Below are 16,723 nucleotides of genomic sequence, written 5' to 3'. Positions count from 1 at the left end.
CCGCTTAGTCAATGCCAACTTTTCTCTATTAAAATTCTGCAAAAAGGAAAAATTAATAAACCTTGAAAGAGCCATTCAGCTTTTGTTTGGGCACAGTTAGTGACAGAGAGCTCACCTTAACATGAGGACCTATTCCACTTTATGACAATTCCAAATAATTCTCAGTGAGAATAAGAAAACAAACCTCCTTCCTTATGATAGCCCTATACATCTCTTCTTCCTTATCCCTTCCTTCCACTTCCTTGTTTATTCAAGGACAAAACTGTTACATCTGTTGTATCTGTTGTGCAAGGCAGTCTACTAGATGCCATAGGAAAATTTTAAGAAGTGGAAATCCCAGTTTGTGCCTGCAAGGAACTATAATTTAGTGGAGATCTAATGACCATATATAACAAGGAAAATACACAAAGCAGATGAAAATTAAATGTTATATTGTTGACAGACTGGGAAATACAAGACAAGCAGGAATCTTAAATAATAATCCACATGTGAATTGAGTCTTAAAGGATGAGCAGGGCTTTGCACAAGGAAAGAGGGTTGTCTCAGTACATACATTGTGTAGAAGGGGTGTCCCACGTGGAGAAGCCTAGAAGGAAACAATTATCCCAGTTTGCTCTTATTGCATGTGTAGGGAAATATATGATGGTAACATTCCTAGCTTTTGAGCCACATATTCCCAACCTGATTGATGAGTGATGTCCATTGGGACATTTATTGAACAATAAATAATACATGAGTATTGAAGCCCCTTGATTTGGAAGTTTTAGAAAGCATGAGCCATGAGAGATCCTCAACCCTGTCAGAGAACTTAACCAAAGAATGTAGAAGTCATGAAAGAAAAATGTTATCAATTAAACGTAGTGAATTTAATTTTTTTTCTTTGAAAAATATTATGATGGAAATGAAAGACAAGTCATAGACTGGTAATCATTTTTTTTTAAATTTTGAGTTTTATTTTGTAGGTAGACAGAAGTACATCTATTATTGTCACATCTGTGAAGTATAATCTAAATATATTTTCTATAACAAATTGCTGTTTTTCTAAAACTTTTATTTAATAAATATAAATTTCCAAAGTACAGCTTTTGGATTACAGTGGCTTTCCCCTCCCCTATAACTTCCCTCCCACCCGCAACCCTCCCATCTCCCACTCCCTCTCCCATTCCATTCACATTAAGATTCATTTTCAATTATCTTTATACACAGAAGATCAATTTCAACAGATTGCACCCACATAGAAACACAAAATATAAAGTACTGTTTGAGTACTAGTTATAGCATTAATTTACATTGTACAACACATTAAGGACAGAGATCCTACATGGGGAGTAAGTGTGACTCCTGTTGTTAACTTAACAATTCAAACTCTTGTTTATGGCGTCAGTAATCACCCAAGGCTCTTGTCATGGGTTGCCAAGGCTATGGAAGCATTTTGAGTTCGCCAACTCTGATCTTATTTAGACAAGGTCATAGTCAAAGTGGAGGTTCACTCCTCCCTTCAGAGAAAGGTACCTCCTTCTTTGATGGCCCATTCTTTCCACTGGGATCTCACTCACAGAGATCTTTCATTTAGGTCTCCTTTTTTTTTTTTTTTTTTTTTTTTGCCAGAATGTCTTGGCTTTCCATGCCTAAAATACTCTCATGGGCTCTTCAGCCAGATCTGAATGCCTTAAGGGCTGATTCTGAGGCCAGAGGGCTGTTTAGGACATTTGCCATTCTATAAGTCTGCTGTGTATCCCGCTTCCCTTGTTGGATCGTTCTCTCCTTTTTAATTCTTTCAGTTAGTATTAGCAGACATTAGTCTTATTTATGTGATCCCTTTGACTCTTAATCCTTTCATTAGGATCAATTGTGAACTGAAACTGATCACTTTGACTAGTGAGATGGCATTGGTACATGCCACCTTGATGGGATTGAATTGGAATCAAAAAATATGGAACACTTCACGAATTTGTGTGTCATCCTTGTGCAGGTGTCATGCTAATCTTCTCTGTATAATTCCAAACAAATTGCTGTTAAAAGGATGAATACCTAGATTGGATTTCATGGGATTTAAAGATCAAAACATTTTCCATCACCATAGAAAATACTTTTCATACATATGTCCAACAATGGACTTCTTTTTTTTTTAACTTTTATTTAATGAATATAAATTTCCAAAGTATAGCTTATGGATTACAATGGCTTTTTTTTTTTTTTTTGACAGGCAGAGTGGACAGTGTGAGAGAGAGACAAAGAGAAAGGTTTTCCTTTGCCGTTGGTTCACCTTCCAATGGCCGCTGCGGCTGGCGCGCTGCAGCTGGCGCACCGCGCTGATCCGATGGCAGGAGCCAGGTACTTATCCTGGTCTCCCATGGGGTGCAGGGCTCAAGGACTTGGGCCATCCTCCACTGCACTCCCTGGCCACAGCAGAGAGCTAGCCTGGAAGAGGGGCAACCGGGACAGAATCCAACGCCCTGACCGGGACCAGAACCCGGTGTGCCGGCGCCACAAGGTGGAGGATTAGCCTATTGAGCCGTGGCACTGGCCTACAATGGCTTTTTTCCCCCCATAACTTCCCTCCCACCTGCACCCCTCCCCTCTCCCGCTCCCTCTCCCCTTCCGACAATGGACTTCTTATAAACCAACAATAAGAAAAAAAATTAAAAATTAATCCCAATAAGCATTTGGCTATATATTGTTAAATATGGTTAAAAATAAAGTGTTGCCAGGTATGGAGCAGCTAGAGCACTCAGAGATTGCTAATGGGAATTCAACATGGTAATGTCATTTTTGAAAACAGCTTGAAAATCTCTTAAATAAAGTTTGACATAATTTTATCATGCAATTCCTCTCATGAAAATCCTTTCAAAATAAATGAAAACATATGTCTATACAAAAATTTGTATGTAAATGTTCATAAAAGCATTATTAATAATAATTTAAAACTGAAAATAACCAAAATGTCCATCAACTAATGAATGAATAGATTAATCACAGAAGATCTATACAATAGAATAATACTTGACTAAATGGAGGGAAAAATTACCGATGTATGAAATAGCATGAACATATCCTCCAAACATTTAGCTCATGGAAATAAACCAGACATGAAAGATAATATATTGTGTAATTACATTTATATGACATTCTAGAAAAGGCAAAGCTATAGTGACAGAAAGCAAACCTGTGGTTTCCTGGACCCAGGAGTAAAGAGCAAATTATGAGAAAGCTTTTGGAGTTATGGAAATGTTCTGCATCTTAATTGCAATGGTTGTTACATAATGGCATTGATTCGTCAAAACTCATGAAACTGAACACAAAAATTGGTGCATATTACTGTATATGAATTATACTTCAATGAAGATATTAAAGAGGAAAATGTTATTTTTATTATAAAGAGATTATTTCATCACATGATTGATGAAATAGTTCACCAAAATTATTTCAAACCCAAGGCTAAGAAGGCTATTAAAAATATCTCCTCTTATGACACTGCCTAGGAATAACATTTTCTCAAGAAATTCAGAAGAAACTGAAGTAGTTTGAAAAATATGCCTTGATCTTCCTTTTTGAAATGGAACAAATGGATGAATGAAGATCATAGAGGAAGACAGTCTATTAAGCTGGAGGAGACAAGATATTTTCTTAATGGAAATGGTGACACTTTGGATGATGACAATATGGAGGCGGAAAAGAGTTATAAAGGAGAAAGGCAATAAATCTAGGTTTAACTGTTCCTAAATAGTAAATTAAGAGAGGGAAGGCATTATATTTGTTAATAGGTCAGAATCAAGCCTGTAACCTATTGTAATCAAACAGAAGAAAGGAGGCAATCTTTCAGAGAACTTGTCAGAATGATTATCTAGAAGTTTCCAGGATCTAGCAAACTCTAAGGGAGAGAAAACAGACTATAAAACATGGTCAGTATCTGAGCCAGGTAAAAATTAAATGTTATGTGATTTATGGGCTTCCTTAGAACCTTGGGATGAAATTTCATGGTTGGAATTATCAGAAGATTGTCGCTTGACAATCTCTAACCAAACAGAATTTGGATGTATGTGGATGGGGAAGACCCAAAATATCATCATAAAATACTCAAAGGATCATTGGATAAATTTTAAGATAGCATTGCCATTCTTGGATTGAACAGACATCACAGGCTTTGGATTGTGAAATTAGGATTCTAAGGAAGGCCCTAGCAAGGTGAGGTCTATTAAAGATAGGAAAGTTATAGGTTAAAATCATGACCTGGGTTCAATATTGGTCTTGTGAGCAAATATCTCCAGGGAACGGGATTATCCAGGTCAGGTAGATGAAAGTGAGTAAGACATGAGCAATGAGAGCTTTTGGTAGCTCAGTAATTTACTGATTATTTTCTTGTCTCAAATCTGAGATCATTTAAAACATGCAAGCAAATAAGAAAAAGTCTATGCTAAAAGCCAAGAGAAAAGGAAAGAAGACATAAGGTCCAACTATCATGATATCTTTACTTGTGATACATAGGAAAATATCCATTGAAGCATCAGGTTGAATACAACTAAATTTTTCTGAAAGAACAGAAGAACAACGTGAACAACCAGAAATGTGTTCTATTATTGCAGAAAAATATGGAGCAGAATGCAAAGCCATGCAAAGCCTGGAGCACCCTAAAGCTGATGGAAGACAGTAAGTGCTTTGAGGATACAGGGAAGGAAAATCAGCTGTTGCTCCTAGGAGGAAAATACTCAGAAATATCAGCAGGAGCTTCAGTTCAGAGGTGTGCTAAGGTTGAGACCACCCCAGAAAAAATTTAGAGAGTAGAGTAATATCTTTTCCAGGAAATGGGTTCCACTGGCTCAAGGAATTCTATTGCATCAGTTCTGTTAGAGGGAGCAGCCATTGTGCAATAGGACTGAAAATGCTTACTCAGTAGAAGGTGAAGAAATTATAGTCTTAATAGATACCACACTTGATATGGCACCAGGGCACCAGAAAAACAAGACTTGAAGAGGAAATGGAAGTAAGACCTGTGACTGGTACTATAATCACTGCACATTTCTAAACTTTCTAAGAAATCTACAATGTCTTCAGTATGTCTCTCAGAAAAGAGATAATAGGTACTTGGATTTTCCTTCAGATGTAATAAATTTCTCCCAATTGGGTTTATGTTCATAGCTATGAACTTTAGATAATTAGTCAACTGACTGGCATCCTGGCAAGACTGGACTGGAGACTGTCTTCTCTCTGAAATTGACCAGCTGTTTGAGCCTAAACCCTTTAGCTGAGCCTAAGTTGAATAATAACTTGGGGAGGAAGAATTAAGGATGTTAATTCTTTTGCACGTAAAATTATTTGCTCTATAACTTGCAAGAGAATTTAATCTTTGGACTTCAATTTCTTCAGGGAATTTCACAATGTGAGGGAGTTTATATGCAAATTTTGGGCATCTTTATGTTGTCGAGAATTTATTAGTGGAATATATTAGTGTTAGCATTTAATCATATTGCATAACCTCTGGTGAGCTGTATTGGGTGGTTTAGTTGGGCATAATTTGGGATGGGAAAAAGAAAAGGGAGTAAATTCTCAGCCTTGGATACAGTGTGGATTTGGAGTTAATCTAATTAGTGTGCTGTCAGGGAGCAATTTTATGCTTCCTGCCAGTGGTCACAGGAGGGTAAGAAAGAACAGCAGGAGGTACTGAGAAAGCACTGTCTGAAGGTGAGAACCACCTGTTTGATGCCTAGCTGCTCTGTCTTGTGTAGGACAGTCACACTCTTGGTTTACAATCTTCATAGTCCCAAAGGATAAGAGAAAAAAAGATATGATTAGGGAACAATATCTCCTCATCAATCTTATTTTTTTTTCTTCTTATTTTTTTTTTTAATGTGAGGATCCTTAAGTAACCCTGTTGCCTTTTACCCACCTTCTTTCTTATTCCACTCTGTCTTACTGGTCAGAGGCATCTACTCTTCCATGTTTATCTATTTCATTGAGATAATTTATCACTAACTTCCCAGCATAGAATGTTAGTCTCTTGTTTTCTTTATCAGTGTGAGGCAGAGATTCTGCACAATGTTTTATTTTGTAGATTCAAATTTTACCCTTGGATGGGCTTTCCTATGATTTGTGGTATGAATGGGAGGTAGTATTGTAGGGAATATCAGTGCACTTTTTATTATGTAAATGAGCCACATATTACACTCTAGATTTTATAGTAATAAACACTATGCCTTGATATCCATTTTTGGTCTCCCTTTAATAGTCTATTTCTCAATTGGATTTTATCTTATGTATATATAGGAATTTATTATTATTATTATTATTGAAGTTCTCAAATAAATGAAACCAATGCAAAATAGATAGTGAAGAATAGAGTTTGTTAGAGATAAGTGTGCATGAAAGTGATGAGAAATGGGGCAAAACATGGATGAGGGCTTTAAATTTAATTTTTCTTTTCACTAAATACAGGGAGAATTGGAGGTGTTTGAATAGGTTGGAGACATTTCCAGGGATGGGTTTTCCAAATAATAATCTGGCAAAGCATGTAAGTAGAGTGAAAGGAGATGGACAAGAGGAGAAGTAACTACTGAAGAAACAAGGTTAGGGAAAAAATAACATCATAGAGATGTAGCCAGGAGAACTTGACAGGTGATTCTCTGTTGAGGGTCAAGGGAAGAGAATTGGCAAAGTAATGAAGTTTTACAACCTTGGAAGTTTAAACCAAGGATAGGCAAACTTTTTTTTTATGGCCCTGAAAAGGGCCTTCGGTTGGGGGTCTCGGGCCGCGGGGGCAGCTCAGCCGCCGAAGTCGTAGAGCGGCCCTGGCGCTTGAGAGCGTAGACCACGTCCATGGCCGTGACCGTCTTGCGCTTGGCGTGCTCCGTGTAGGTGACGGCGTCGCGGATGACGTTCTCCAGGAAGACCTTGAGCACGCCGCGGGTCTCCTCGTAGATGAGCCCCGAGATGTGCTCGGCGTCGCCGCGCCGGGCCGGGCGGCGGATGGCGGGCTTGGTGATGCCCTGGATGTTGTCGCGCAGCACCTTGCGGTAGCATCTTCCTTCATATTTTGCTTGGTGTTCCTTATCAGAGTCATCATGATAGTGATTTTTGACCTTGGCAGATGCAATTGCTTCTGGTTTCCAGCTTGTTCTCGCATTCCCAGAACCCAGTCATAATGAAGCTGCCTCCGAAGCATCAGTGCCAGCTGGCTGGCGCCCACTTCTCAGAAGTTTGAGTCTGGGCACCATGAGGCTCCTCCCCAAGTACCTGAGGCACCAGCATCAGCAAGGCAGTGCACTCTTCTGAGGTGCGAGATTCTAGGTTCTGATCACCCTACCCTCTTCCTGCTGTTCCACCAGCCCTAAAAGGGGAAGCTGCTTCCTGCAGTTATTATATTTTTATACCTCAATATTCCCTTTCAATTTTCCAATCATATTATTTCCCATATTAATTGTCTATTTCAAGTTGATGCAATTTTCATTTTCTTGACTGAACCCTGATCAACATAAACTATATATAGAATAGGGGGATGGGTCTGGCGCTGTGGCGCAGCAGATTAAAGCCCTGGCCTGAAGTGCTGGCATCCCATATGGGCACTGGTTCTAGTCCGGCTGCTCTTCTTCCAATCCAGCTCTCTGCTATGGCCTGGGGTAGCAGTGGAGGATGGCCTAATTCCTTGGGCCCATGTACCCACATGGGAGACCCGGAAGAAGCTCCTGGCTCCTGGTTTCAGATCGGCGCAGCTCCGGCCATTGTGGCCATCGGGGGAGTAAACCAGCGGATGGAAGACCTCTTTCTCTATCTCTACCTCTCTCTGTAACTCTATCTTTCAAATAAATAAAATAAATCTTTAAAAAAAAGAATAGGGGTATATGTAGGGACACACCGAGAAAACACAAAGGCAGTCTGGATATATAGAATCTACTTTTAGAAATGATGGATTTGAAGTACTGACAGATTGACCAATTACAGATTTCTAGCTAGCAATTTGATATTGAAGGAAGTCAGGGATGTATTGTTTATATATGGAGGTACTATTTACATGACCAGAGAAAAATAACTAGGTAAGAACTGGTGAAGAAGACTGAAATGGGAATCATCTCCATTTTTGAAGAGTATGAAGAAGAGGAAGGATAAATGATGAACATGACACAGAAATGATCAGCCAAGGCAGAAGGAAAATGTGAAGTCAAGAAAAGAGGGTGATTAAAAAAAAAAAAAAAAAAACCAGCAGCAGGCCCATTGTTCTTGCACGATTTCATGTTCTGTCCTTGAAGATGGCTGGAAAACCTCTTCTCCACCTTCTTTTCTTTGGCCAGATGGACCCAATATTTTCCTCCATATGATTTCCCAAAGACACTTTACATGGCTCCTTTTTGCAAGAGCATTGTTGGTAAAGGCAGGGGTGCTGCATTAATTAAGTCAAGCTCAACCCACAAAAGATCTTTAACTCAAATTACCAGCTTCTGGGTTTTCAAGCTTTTGAAGTTTAGGTTTATTTGAAATTGTTTGGGTTTCCCCCACACACCTTTTATGATTTTCATCATCAAAAGCAAACGCTGGTGCTTGGAAGGACTGACTATTAAAACTGCAAGCACCTCACCGAACTCAAGCTCTTCCTGCATGCTGTTCTTACAAAGGCCTTCAGCCTGCGCTGGCTGTAGAGACGTTTAAAAGCAGTGCGTACTTTGAGGCATAGTAGAGATAGGACATGATGCTCGGAAGAGATAAAGAGACTAAGTTCTGATGCCTATAATCTAGAAACTCTGCCACCCCCACAAAGAATAAAACTGAAGCTCTTGCTAAGCCCTTGTTTCCATAGTGTAACTTCCTTTTCTGAACAAGTGGCACTTAGCCTTGCTGCAGTTCAAATGAATATATGAATCTTAAAAAAAAGGACAAACATGAATTTTAAAATGACACTTTCTTTTAAAAAATAAGGTAGGACTTTTTTTTTTCAATTACATGATTGAAAGAGAATTTACAATGTGGTCGTACAATTTTCACTAATAATTTGTCTAAGATTAGTACATGTGCTGTTCTTGTCATTAGCATGAGTTTTTTGGCTTGTGCAGCTCACATTACTCCATTTTCCAGTTCTCACTAGCTTGGAGACTTCCAGTTTCTTTCTTTACTGCTGTCATGTCACCCAGCTTCTCTGTACTCAGGCACAGGGAACAGGAGAGAGTGTGCTGTCGGTGACTCCCAACTGAAGCCTCGAGTTGTTGCAGGTCAGGCTGCTACATCTCGTCCTAATGAGGCCCCAACTCCATTTAGTTCAAACTTTTGTGCATCGTTTTTCTTATTTCTGGAAGTGTGTGGTCATTTTACTTATTTTCATACACTCAGGCTACCTCTATGTAAATCAGGCAAGATGAAACTTTTCCTCCATATGTGAAGATTTAAAAGGAGTGCTTATAAATGGAATTAGTAATCGAGGTGAGTACAGGTAGATAAAGGGTTAGCTTCTGAGAGCTTTAGAACCTAGAAGAACAGCTAGCCAGGAATGGGTTAAAACTGAAGTAAACCCAAGTACAGAATATTGTAAGAAGATGGTCAGAGGCCCAAACTGGATCTGAGGGAAGGAAATTGTTCAACTGGCAGTGCTTCTGACAGTGGTGGCTAGTCCCACTGTTCAACTCCCTACATGACAATGTTAGCTTAACATCTACTCTACGCAGGGCACAGAGAATGTGAAACTCAAGAAGAGTTTTATGTCTTGAGGATTCACAGCTATTAAGCCATCATTCTGCCTACTTTTCCTGCCTCTCTCTGTCTTTCCTATTTGAATACTCTCTTTTTTTCCCCTTTTACAGATTCATTTCTCCATTTTTTTTCTTTAGAAATTTTCCCTTTTGGTACTTAATTTGATGTATTCCCAAAGATTAATCTGTTTTCCCAAAGAGGGTGACTGTGTCTCTCAGTACCTAGTTATTTTCTGAGACTTTCTCTCTATTATTTGACACATTATATATAAAAATTTAATATGGGAAGACATAAAGATGTGTACAATATCCATTTATTAATTCGTTTACTTATTTATTCAGTAGCTTTCCATTGAGAGCTTAATAAGTGCCAGGCATTATTTAAGAAAGTGGGGATAAGTGAATGATTCATTTTTTTTTGTCTTCAAGAACTCACAGCCTAGAGTAGGAGCAAGATCCATAAATGCATGAAGGCCTCCAAGGCTTAAGAGAATAAGGGTGAAAGGCCAGCAAATGTGGAGGGTTTGATGAGAAGCACTTAGTTCCCTGACATCTCTTCTGTCTTCATCTTACTTTCCTATCACTTGCCAACTTGCATATATTTTACTTGGCTCTATAGTTCGTATCTCTGTATATGACAATATATACTCTTGTTTTTGTCACTGTGTGTGTCATGAATAATACGATGAATAGAAATCTATATTCCGAGAAGGTGTAGGAAATAAAGTGTCAAGAAGGAGAAAAAAGACAAAATACATAGCAGGCACAAAGGCAGAGGAAGGTGGAAGAACTTGGGCTGTTGAGATCACGGTGGCTATGGTGGCTAGATTTTTAGAGGCATAGGAGTAACAAGGAACTTCAGAAAGGGAGAGATCTTTTGGTCATACTGAGGAGACTGGACCTTATCTTCTAGTCAATAAACTTCAATATTTGTTTTTTTTTAATTTATTTATTTATTTGAAAGGCAGAATTACAGAGAGGGAGAGGTAGAGGCAGAGAGAGAAGTCTTCCAGCCACTGGTTCACTCCCCAAATGGCTGCAATGGCCAGGGTTGGGTCAAGCTGAAGCCAGAAGGCAGGAGCTTCATCCAGGTCTTCCACATGGGTGCAGGGGCCCAAGGACTTGGGCCATCTTCTGCTACTTTCCCAAGCACATCAGCAAGGAGCTAGATCAGAAGTGCCAGGATTTGAACTGGCACCCATATGGGATGCCAGCACTGCAGGCAGCAGCTTTACCAGCTATGCCACAGCCCTGGCCCCAACTTTGGTGGTTTTTAAGCAGAGGAGTGGTATATTTGGCTGTTTGATGGCAGATTGTAAAAAACAGATTATAGTGGGGGGAGGCAAACTTGGAAGACAATTTTAATGAGGACCTGGCCTTGGATAATAGTGTTAGTCATATAAACAAAATAGCCAGCTTGGACAACGTTGAAGAGACAGGGTGAAGTAACTCCAGGAATATCTGGGTACAGGCATTGGGGGAGAGGGAGAGGCAGGCTTTCCTCTGGATGGGGCATGGTACCCTATTGCCACAAACTTTGACTGCATTGGCCCTGGGAGTAACTTAGGCTCTTCTTGGGTGGAAAGCATAGCATGAGAGAAGTGAATTATTAGTAGTTTACCTTCCTCCCAATTTTCACTTTGCCATGGCTTCCATTTCCTTGCTTGACACCAATGTCATAAGGGAATTCATGATCAAGTGTCAAGCATCTGGCCCCAGTAGTCAGTGCTACGTATGGGGAAAAATGGCACCATAGTGTGAAATCAAGAATTCTGGGCTCACCTTCTGAGCTGACAGTAACTAGATGTGTGAATTTTGGCAACCACTTCCTGACTTTGGATAGCAGTTTCTCACCTTTTAAGTCTGTTTCAGGTGGGACATGGTGAAGACTGCTCTAGAGGACATTTAGGTTTGTTCAGACCTATCATTCTATGAATAGATATTTATCTTTCTTCTCTAAGTGAGTGTCTGCTTTCGACTGGACTGTTAGTTTCTTGAAGATAGCAACTACTGTATTTGTCTCTGGGTTCCAGGGACTTGGCACAGGGTCTGGGGTAAAGAATGCAGAAGTAGCCGGTGCTGCAGCTCAGTAGGCTAATTCTCCGCCTTGTGGTGCCGGCACACCGGGTTCTAGTCCCGGTTGGGGTGCTGGATTCTGTCCAGGTTGCCCCTCTTCCAGGCCAGCTCTCTGCTGTAGCCAGGGAGTGCAGTGGAGGATGGCCCAAGTGCTTGGGCCCTGCACCCCATGGGAGACCAGGATAAGTATCTGGCTCCTGCCATCAGATCAGTGCAGTGCGCCGGCCTCAGCGTGCCAGCCGTGGCGGCCATTGGAGGGTGAACCAACAGCAAAGGAAGACCTTTCTCTCTGTCTCTCTCTCTCACTGTCCACTCTGCCTGTCAAAAAAAAAAAAAAAAAAAAAAAAAGGAATGCAGAAGTAATGTTTTTGAACAAATGACTGAATGAATGATACTCATAGTTCATTAATAATGCTATTCCATCCTCCCTCTCTCCTGGGATTAAAGCCTTCGTGTATTCTGTGCTTGCCTTCCCCTTGTATAACACCCCCACCCATCTTGTACTTATCTATTAAATTAGGACACAATTTTTCCCTCTCAGAAAGGTATTTCTGATCTGGCTTCCCTTCTACCTCCAGACAGTCACCCAAATCTCTGCCCTTTACCCTAAAAATGAGACTATTGCAATAAGATACTCACTTCCTGTTGCAGTTTCCCTCTCCTAAACCCATTCCATATATGTCACCATATTAAGCTTCCAGAGTTTTGTGGTGTGGTATTTTAAATGGCTAAGGCCAGTGTGCATTTACGTTGAGTGCATATTAAAATCTGGCTTAAGCTTATACTGACATGAATTCTCCACTTACTCTGTCTCTCATAGTCTTCCAGCCAATTGCACATTTGCATCTCTTATGTTGCTTAGTGCTGTTTCATCTGTCTGGAATGTTCTCATCTTCCTCACCACCAATTCTTCTGTCAAGACCCAGCTCCTTACTTCTTGATTAGTCTGCTCCTGTAGCCTCCCAGGTTTTATTCCAGCCCAAAGTACTGTATCCTTCACTCATCTAACAAACAGTATCACTACTTATCCAAGTATTTCTCGAGTTGTCATCTTATCACATGCTTATGTCTTGTCACTTTCTGTATCTTTATAAGGCTCTTGAGGTTAAGAAATATATCTTATGTATCTTTGTATTGCTCATTGTTTAATGACAACAATAAATTTTTTTCAAAGATTTATTTATTTATTTGAAAGAGCTACAGAGAGGCAGAGGTAGAAAGAGAAAAAGGTCCTGCATCTGCTGCTCCACTCCCCAAATGGCCAGAACTGAGTGGATCAGAAGCCAGGAACCCGTCTCCATCTGGGATGCTGTCAGTGCAGGCAGTGGCTTTATCTGCTATGCCACAGTGCCAGACCCCTCTTTACCTTCTAGTATTGATCCTTTTTTTTTTTTTTTTTTTTTTTTTTTTTTGACAGGCAGAGTGGATAGTGAGAGAGAGAGAGACAGAGAGAGAAAGGTCTTCCTTTGCCGTTGGTTCACCCTCCAATGGCCGCCGCGGCCGGAACACCGCGCTGATCCAAAGGCAGGAGCCAGGTGCTTCTCCTGGTCTCCCATGGGGTGCAGGGCCCAAGCACTCCACTGCACTCCCGGTCCATAGCAGAGAGCTGGCCTGGAAGAGGGGCAACCGGGACAGAATCCGGCGCCCCGACCGGGACTAGAACCCAGTGTGCCGGCGCCGCTAGGCAGAGGATTAGCCTGTTGAGCCGTGGCGCCGGCTAGTACTGATCCTTACATGTGCCAGAAACCTACCCAAGCTCTTTTGTACATTCATGACCTCTCTTCATACTGGACAACCATCCCATGTGTGATGGATATTATTACTATCTCCATTCTTCATATAAAAAAAACTGAGGCCTAGAAATGTTAAGTAATTAGTTCTAGATCACCTCTCAAGTGCCAGGATCTAGTTGAGTTTTCACATGTAATAGGCACCTCAAAAGTTGAATAGTTGGTTGTCAGTAGATATTGCTTCCTTTTTTTCTCTTCTGTGTGACTGAAGCAGAGGTATGGTGAAGGCAAATAGTTTTGAAGTAAGCTCTGGAGTATCACTGAGCAGCTCTAAGAGGAACAACAGTAGCAGGGCAGTAGCCCTGTTAATGGAGGGGTAAAGGCTCACAAGCTGAGGAAAATATGGTTCAGCATCAATTAGACTCACATCTGGGAAAGTAGCAACATGTGAAAGTACCCCGGGTCAATCACCTATGAAAAAGGAGGAAGTTCAGAGGAAACATTACTGCAAGATAGAGCCTATATGTTTACTTGGCTGGCATATTTTAGTAGCACGAAAAGTTTTTAGTTAGATTCTTGAGGAGTAAGCATGTTAGTGAAAATTAAGACAATATTTTGTAATGGGAAAACTGTGACTGTAATATGATTCAATTACAAGGAGTGGGTTGTATATGATCGTGTAATGTGTTTGGGGCCTAAGAGAGCATTTAGGCAGCATTCTGGGTTCATGTTCACCCTCGGGAATCATAAAGTGGGAACAATAAACTTTTGTTTTCTATTAAAAATACTTCCCAGGAGTCTACCAGAGTTTCTCAGGGTGTAGCAACCACATCGGGGTAGAGATGACTGCTGATTTCAGGACTGAAATGAAGCATCTCCTGGATGGGCTTCCTTCTGTTCACACTGCATGTTCTGCACGTGGAACCTGACACCGAGGTTACAACTCACCAAAGGGCATCGTCCTAGTGACCTGAGCGCCCACCACCGGTGTGCTTGCTCTGGAAGTGGAGGAAGCCTTCCGAAGCTGGGGGTTTTGGCCAACTACCTGGGAGGGACCTCTCAAAGTCCAAAATCAAAGTGCCCTAACCTGGAGAAGTTTGTGGTTAACACTTAATGAGCACTTAGACTTTGAATGAGTGCAGTATTTGGTAAGACATGACTTGAAGTGGTTTAATAACTGGTGCAAGTTCCAATAGCTAGGAAGTGGCAGACTGGAGATTCAAAGCTAGATCTTTTGACTCTGAAGAACATTCATGTTGCTTTCTGTTCATCAAGAAAAATGACCTCATCTTTCTCACTCAGAGCCTTAAATGAAGAAAAGTCAGAATTGTGGGGAGCAACTCAGACTAGACTAAGTTACTGGAATTAAGACTTACTCTATGCACCTGCTCTCCCACAATATGGCGCTGGGAGAGGAGGAAACAGCTTCTACGCAGCTGCCTCTTGCCAACTTGAGTGATGACCTCCAGGAGCTGATCCTGCTCCTGATTGGAGGAGAGCAGCGTACTCGGTGTGTGGGCAGCCGAGTTGGGATTGGCGGAAGAGGACTATAAAGGAGGAGAGAGACAACATGCACCAGGAACATCTAAGGGGAACATCTACCTGAGGAACACCTGTGCAGCCCCCGAGAGAGCCGGCCGGCGGTGTGCCACTCTCCTGCGGAAGTGGGGAAAGTGGCTAGGGGGAACCGCCCTTCCACGGAGGTGGAAGGGTCGGTAGCCAACCCGGGAAGAACCAGCAGCAAACCCGGGGAGGGCCGAGCAGACAAAAGAACAACGCAGGGTCCTGTGTCGTTCCTCCACGAAGAGGGGGAGCGACAAGAATTGCCAATGGTACAATTTTTCTCAAATGGATAACCACAATTACAAACTTTATATCAATGTTTTAGTACTTCACATATCATCTTTGTCATCACGCTATATAAAGTTTTTGTTGTTGAAAAGAACTTAATAGTTAAATGCTAATTCATTTAAATTATCTAAATTCCAAAAATATAGTTGTTTTAAATAATTAAAACTGATCTAGTGGCCGGCACCACGGCTCAATAGTCTAATCCTCCGCCTAGCAGCGCCGGCACCACAGGTTCTAGTCCCTGTCGGGGCGCTGGATTCTGTCCCGGTTGCCCCTCTTCCAGGCCAGCTCTCTGCTATGACCCGGGAGTGCAGTGGAGGATGGCCCAAGTCCTTGGGCCCTGCACCTGCATCGGAGACCAGGAGAAGCACCTGGCTCCTGGCTTTGGATCAGCGTGGTGTGCTGGCCGCAGCGTGCCGGCTGCGGCGGCCATTGGAGGGTGAACCAAAGGCAAAGGAAGACCTTTCTCTCTGTCTCTCTCTCACTGTCCACTCTGCCTGTAAAAAAAAGAAAAGAAAAGAAAAGAAAAGAACAATGAGAGAAAAATCACTTGACCCCTTGGATCTACCCTGGGCTTTGCTGCAAACTGGCTGTGTGACTGATAGACCTCTTAAAATTGTCCAAGGTCACATCAACACTATGAGTCCTTCTGACTACATTATCTAATGAAGGTGAAAGAAAAAAGCCCAGTTCTAATCCGGCTGCTTGATGTGAATTTTTGTACCAGTAAGATCAGTTAATGATGGGGCAAGTGTTGTGACATGGTGAGTTAAGCCACCTCCTGGGACACCCACATCCGATAGTGAAGTACCAGTTGAGTCCTGGCTACTCTACTACCTATCTAGTTCCCTGGTAATTTATTTGGGAGGCAGCAGATGATGGTCCCAAATACTTGAGTTCCCATTACCCACATGGGAGACCCAGATGGAGCTGCTAGCCCCTGGCTTTGGCCTGGCCCAGCTCTGGCTGTTGCTGTCATTTCGGAAGTGATCCAGCAGATGGAAGATCACACTCTATCTCTGTCACTCTGCCTTTCAAATAAATAAATAAAAAAAAAAAGTCAGATAATTGAATCAAAACAGGAAATTTGTGGGAGTCCCAAATTTCCATGAATTGGAACTAGTGTTCCTAGAGCAAAATACCTGATAAGCAGGGGGCAATAAATATACATGGCCCAACAGACATTAAACAAAATGACTCCCCTTATTTGGCTTCTTGTCCCTTCTTAGTTATGATAGACTTGGAATCTTTTTGTTCTTAAGTTTTTTTATTTATAAATGGGTGATATATATCAACTAACCTGGGAGCTCAAAAAGAAAGTAATGAAAGATGCACAGTGTTGTATCTCTTCTAATATATACATACATTTACATACATAATGAGAGTATGGTTGTTCTCACG

At 41.3% G+C, this 16,723-nt stretch overlaps 1 protein-coding gene and 1 non-coding gene across 2 annotated transcripts; both read right to left on the bottom strand.

Annotated features, from left to right (window-relative positions):
• Nucleotides 1–1,927: 1,927 nt before the first annotated feature.
• On the bottom strand, nt 1,928–2,031 carry LOC127491875 (U6 spliceosomal RNA). The gene has a single exon (XR_007920808.1). It is a non-coding gene; the product is annotated as a U6 spliceosomal RNA (small nuclear RNA).
• A 4,673-nt stretch (nt 2,032–6,704) lies between these two features.
• LOC149127309 (histone H4-like) lies at nt 6,705–7,127 on the bottom strand (the record flags this gene model as incomplete). The annotated part of the gene is made up of 1 exon (XM_089328529.1): nt 6,705–7,127. A coding segment is annotated over one exon (423 nt), but the record flags the coding sequence as incomplete, so codon positions are not given.
• Nucleotides 7,128–16,723: the final 9,596 nt, after the last annotated feature.

The sequence above is a fragment of the Oryctolagus cuniculus genome, chromosome 3, assembly GCF_051225735.1.
Source record: "Oryctolagus cuniculus isolate XC-2025 breed Fujian yellow rabbit chromosome 3, ASM5122573v1, whole genome shotgun sequence".
NCBI lineage: Eukaryota > Metazoa > Chordata > Mammalia > Lagomorpha > Leporidae > Oryctolagus > Oryctolagus cuniculus.
Note: the sequence above shows the minus strand (reverse complement) of the source record. Positions and strands in the feature narration are given on the sequence as shown.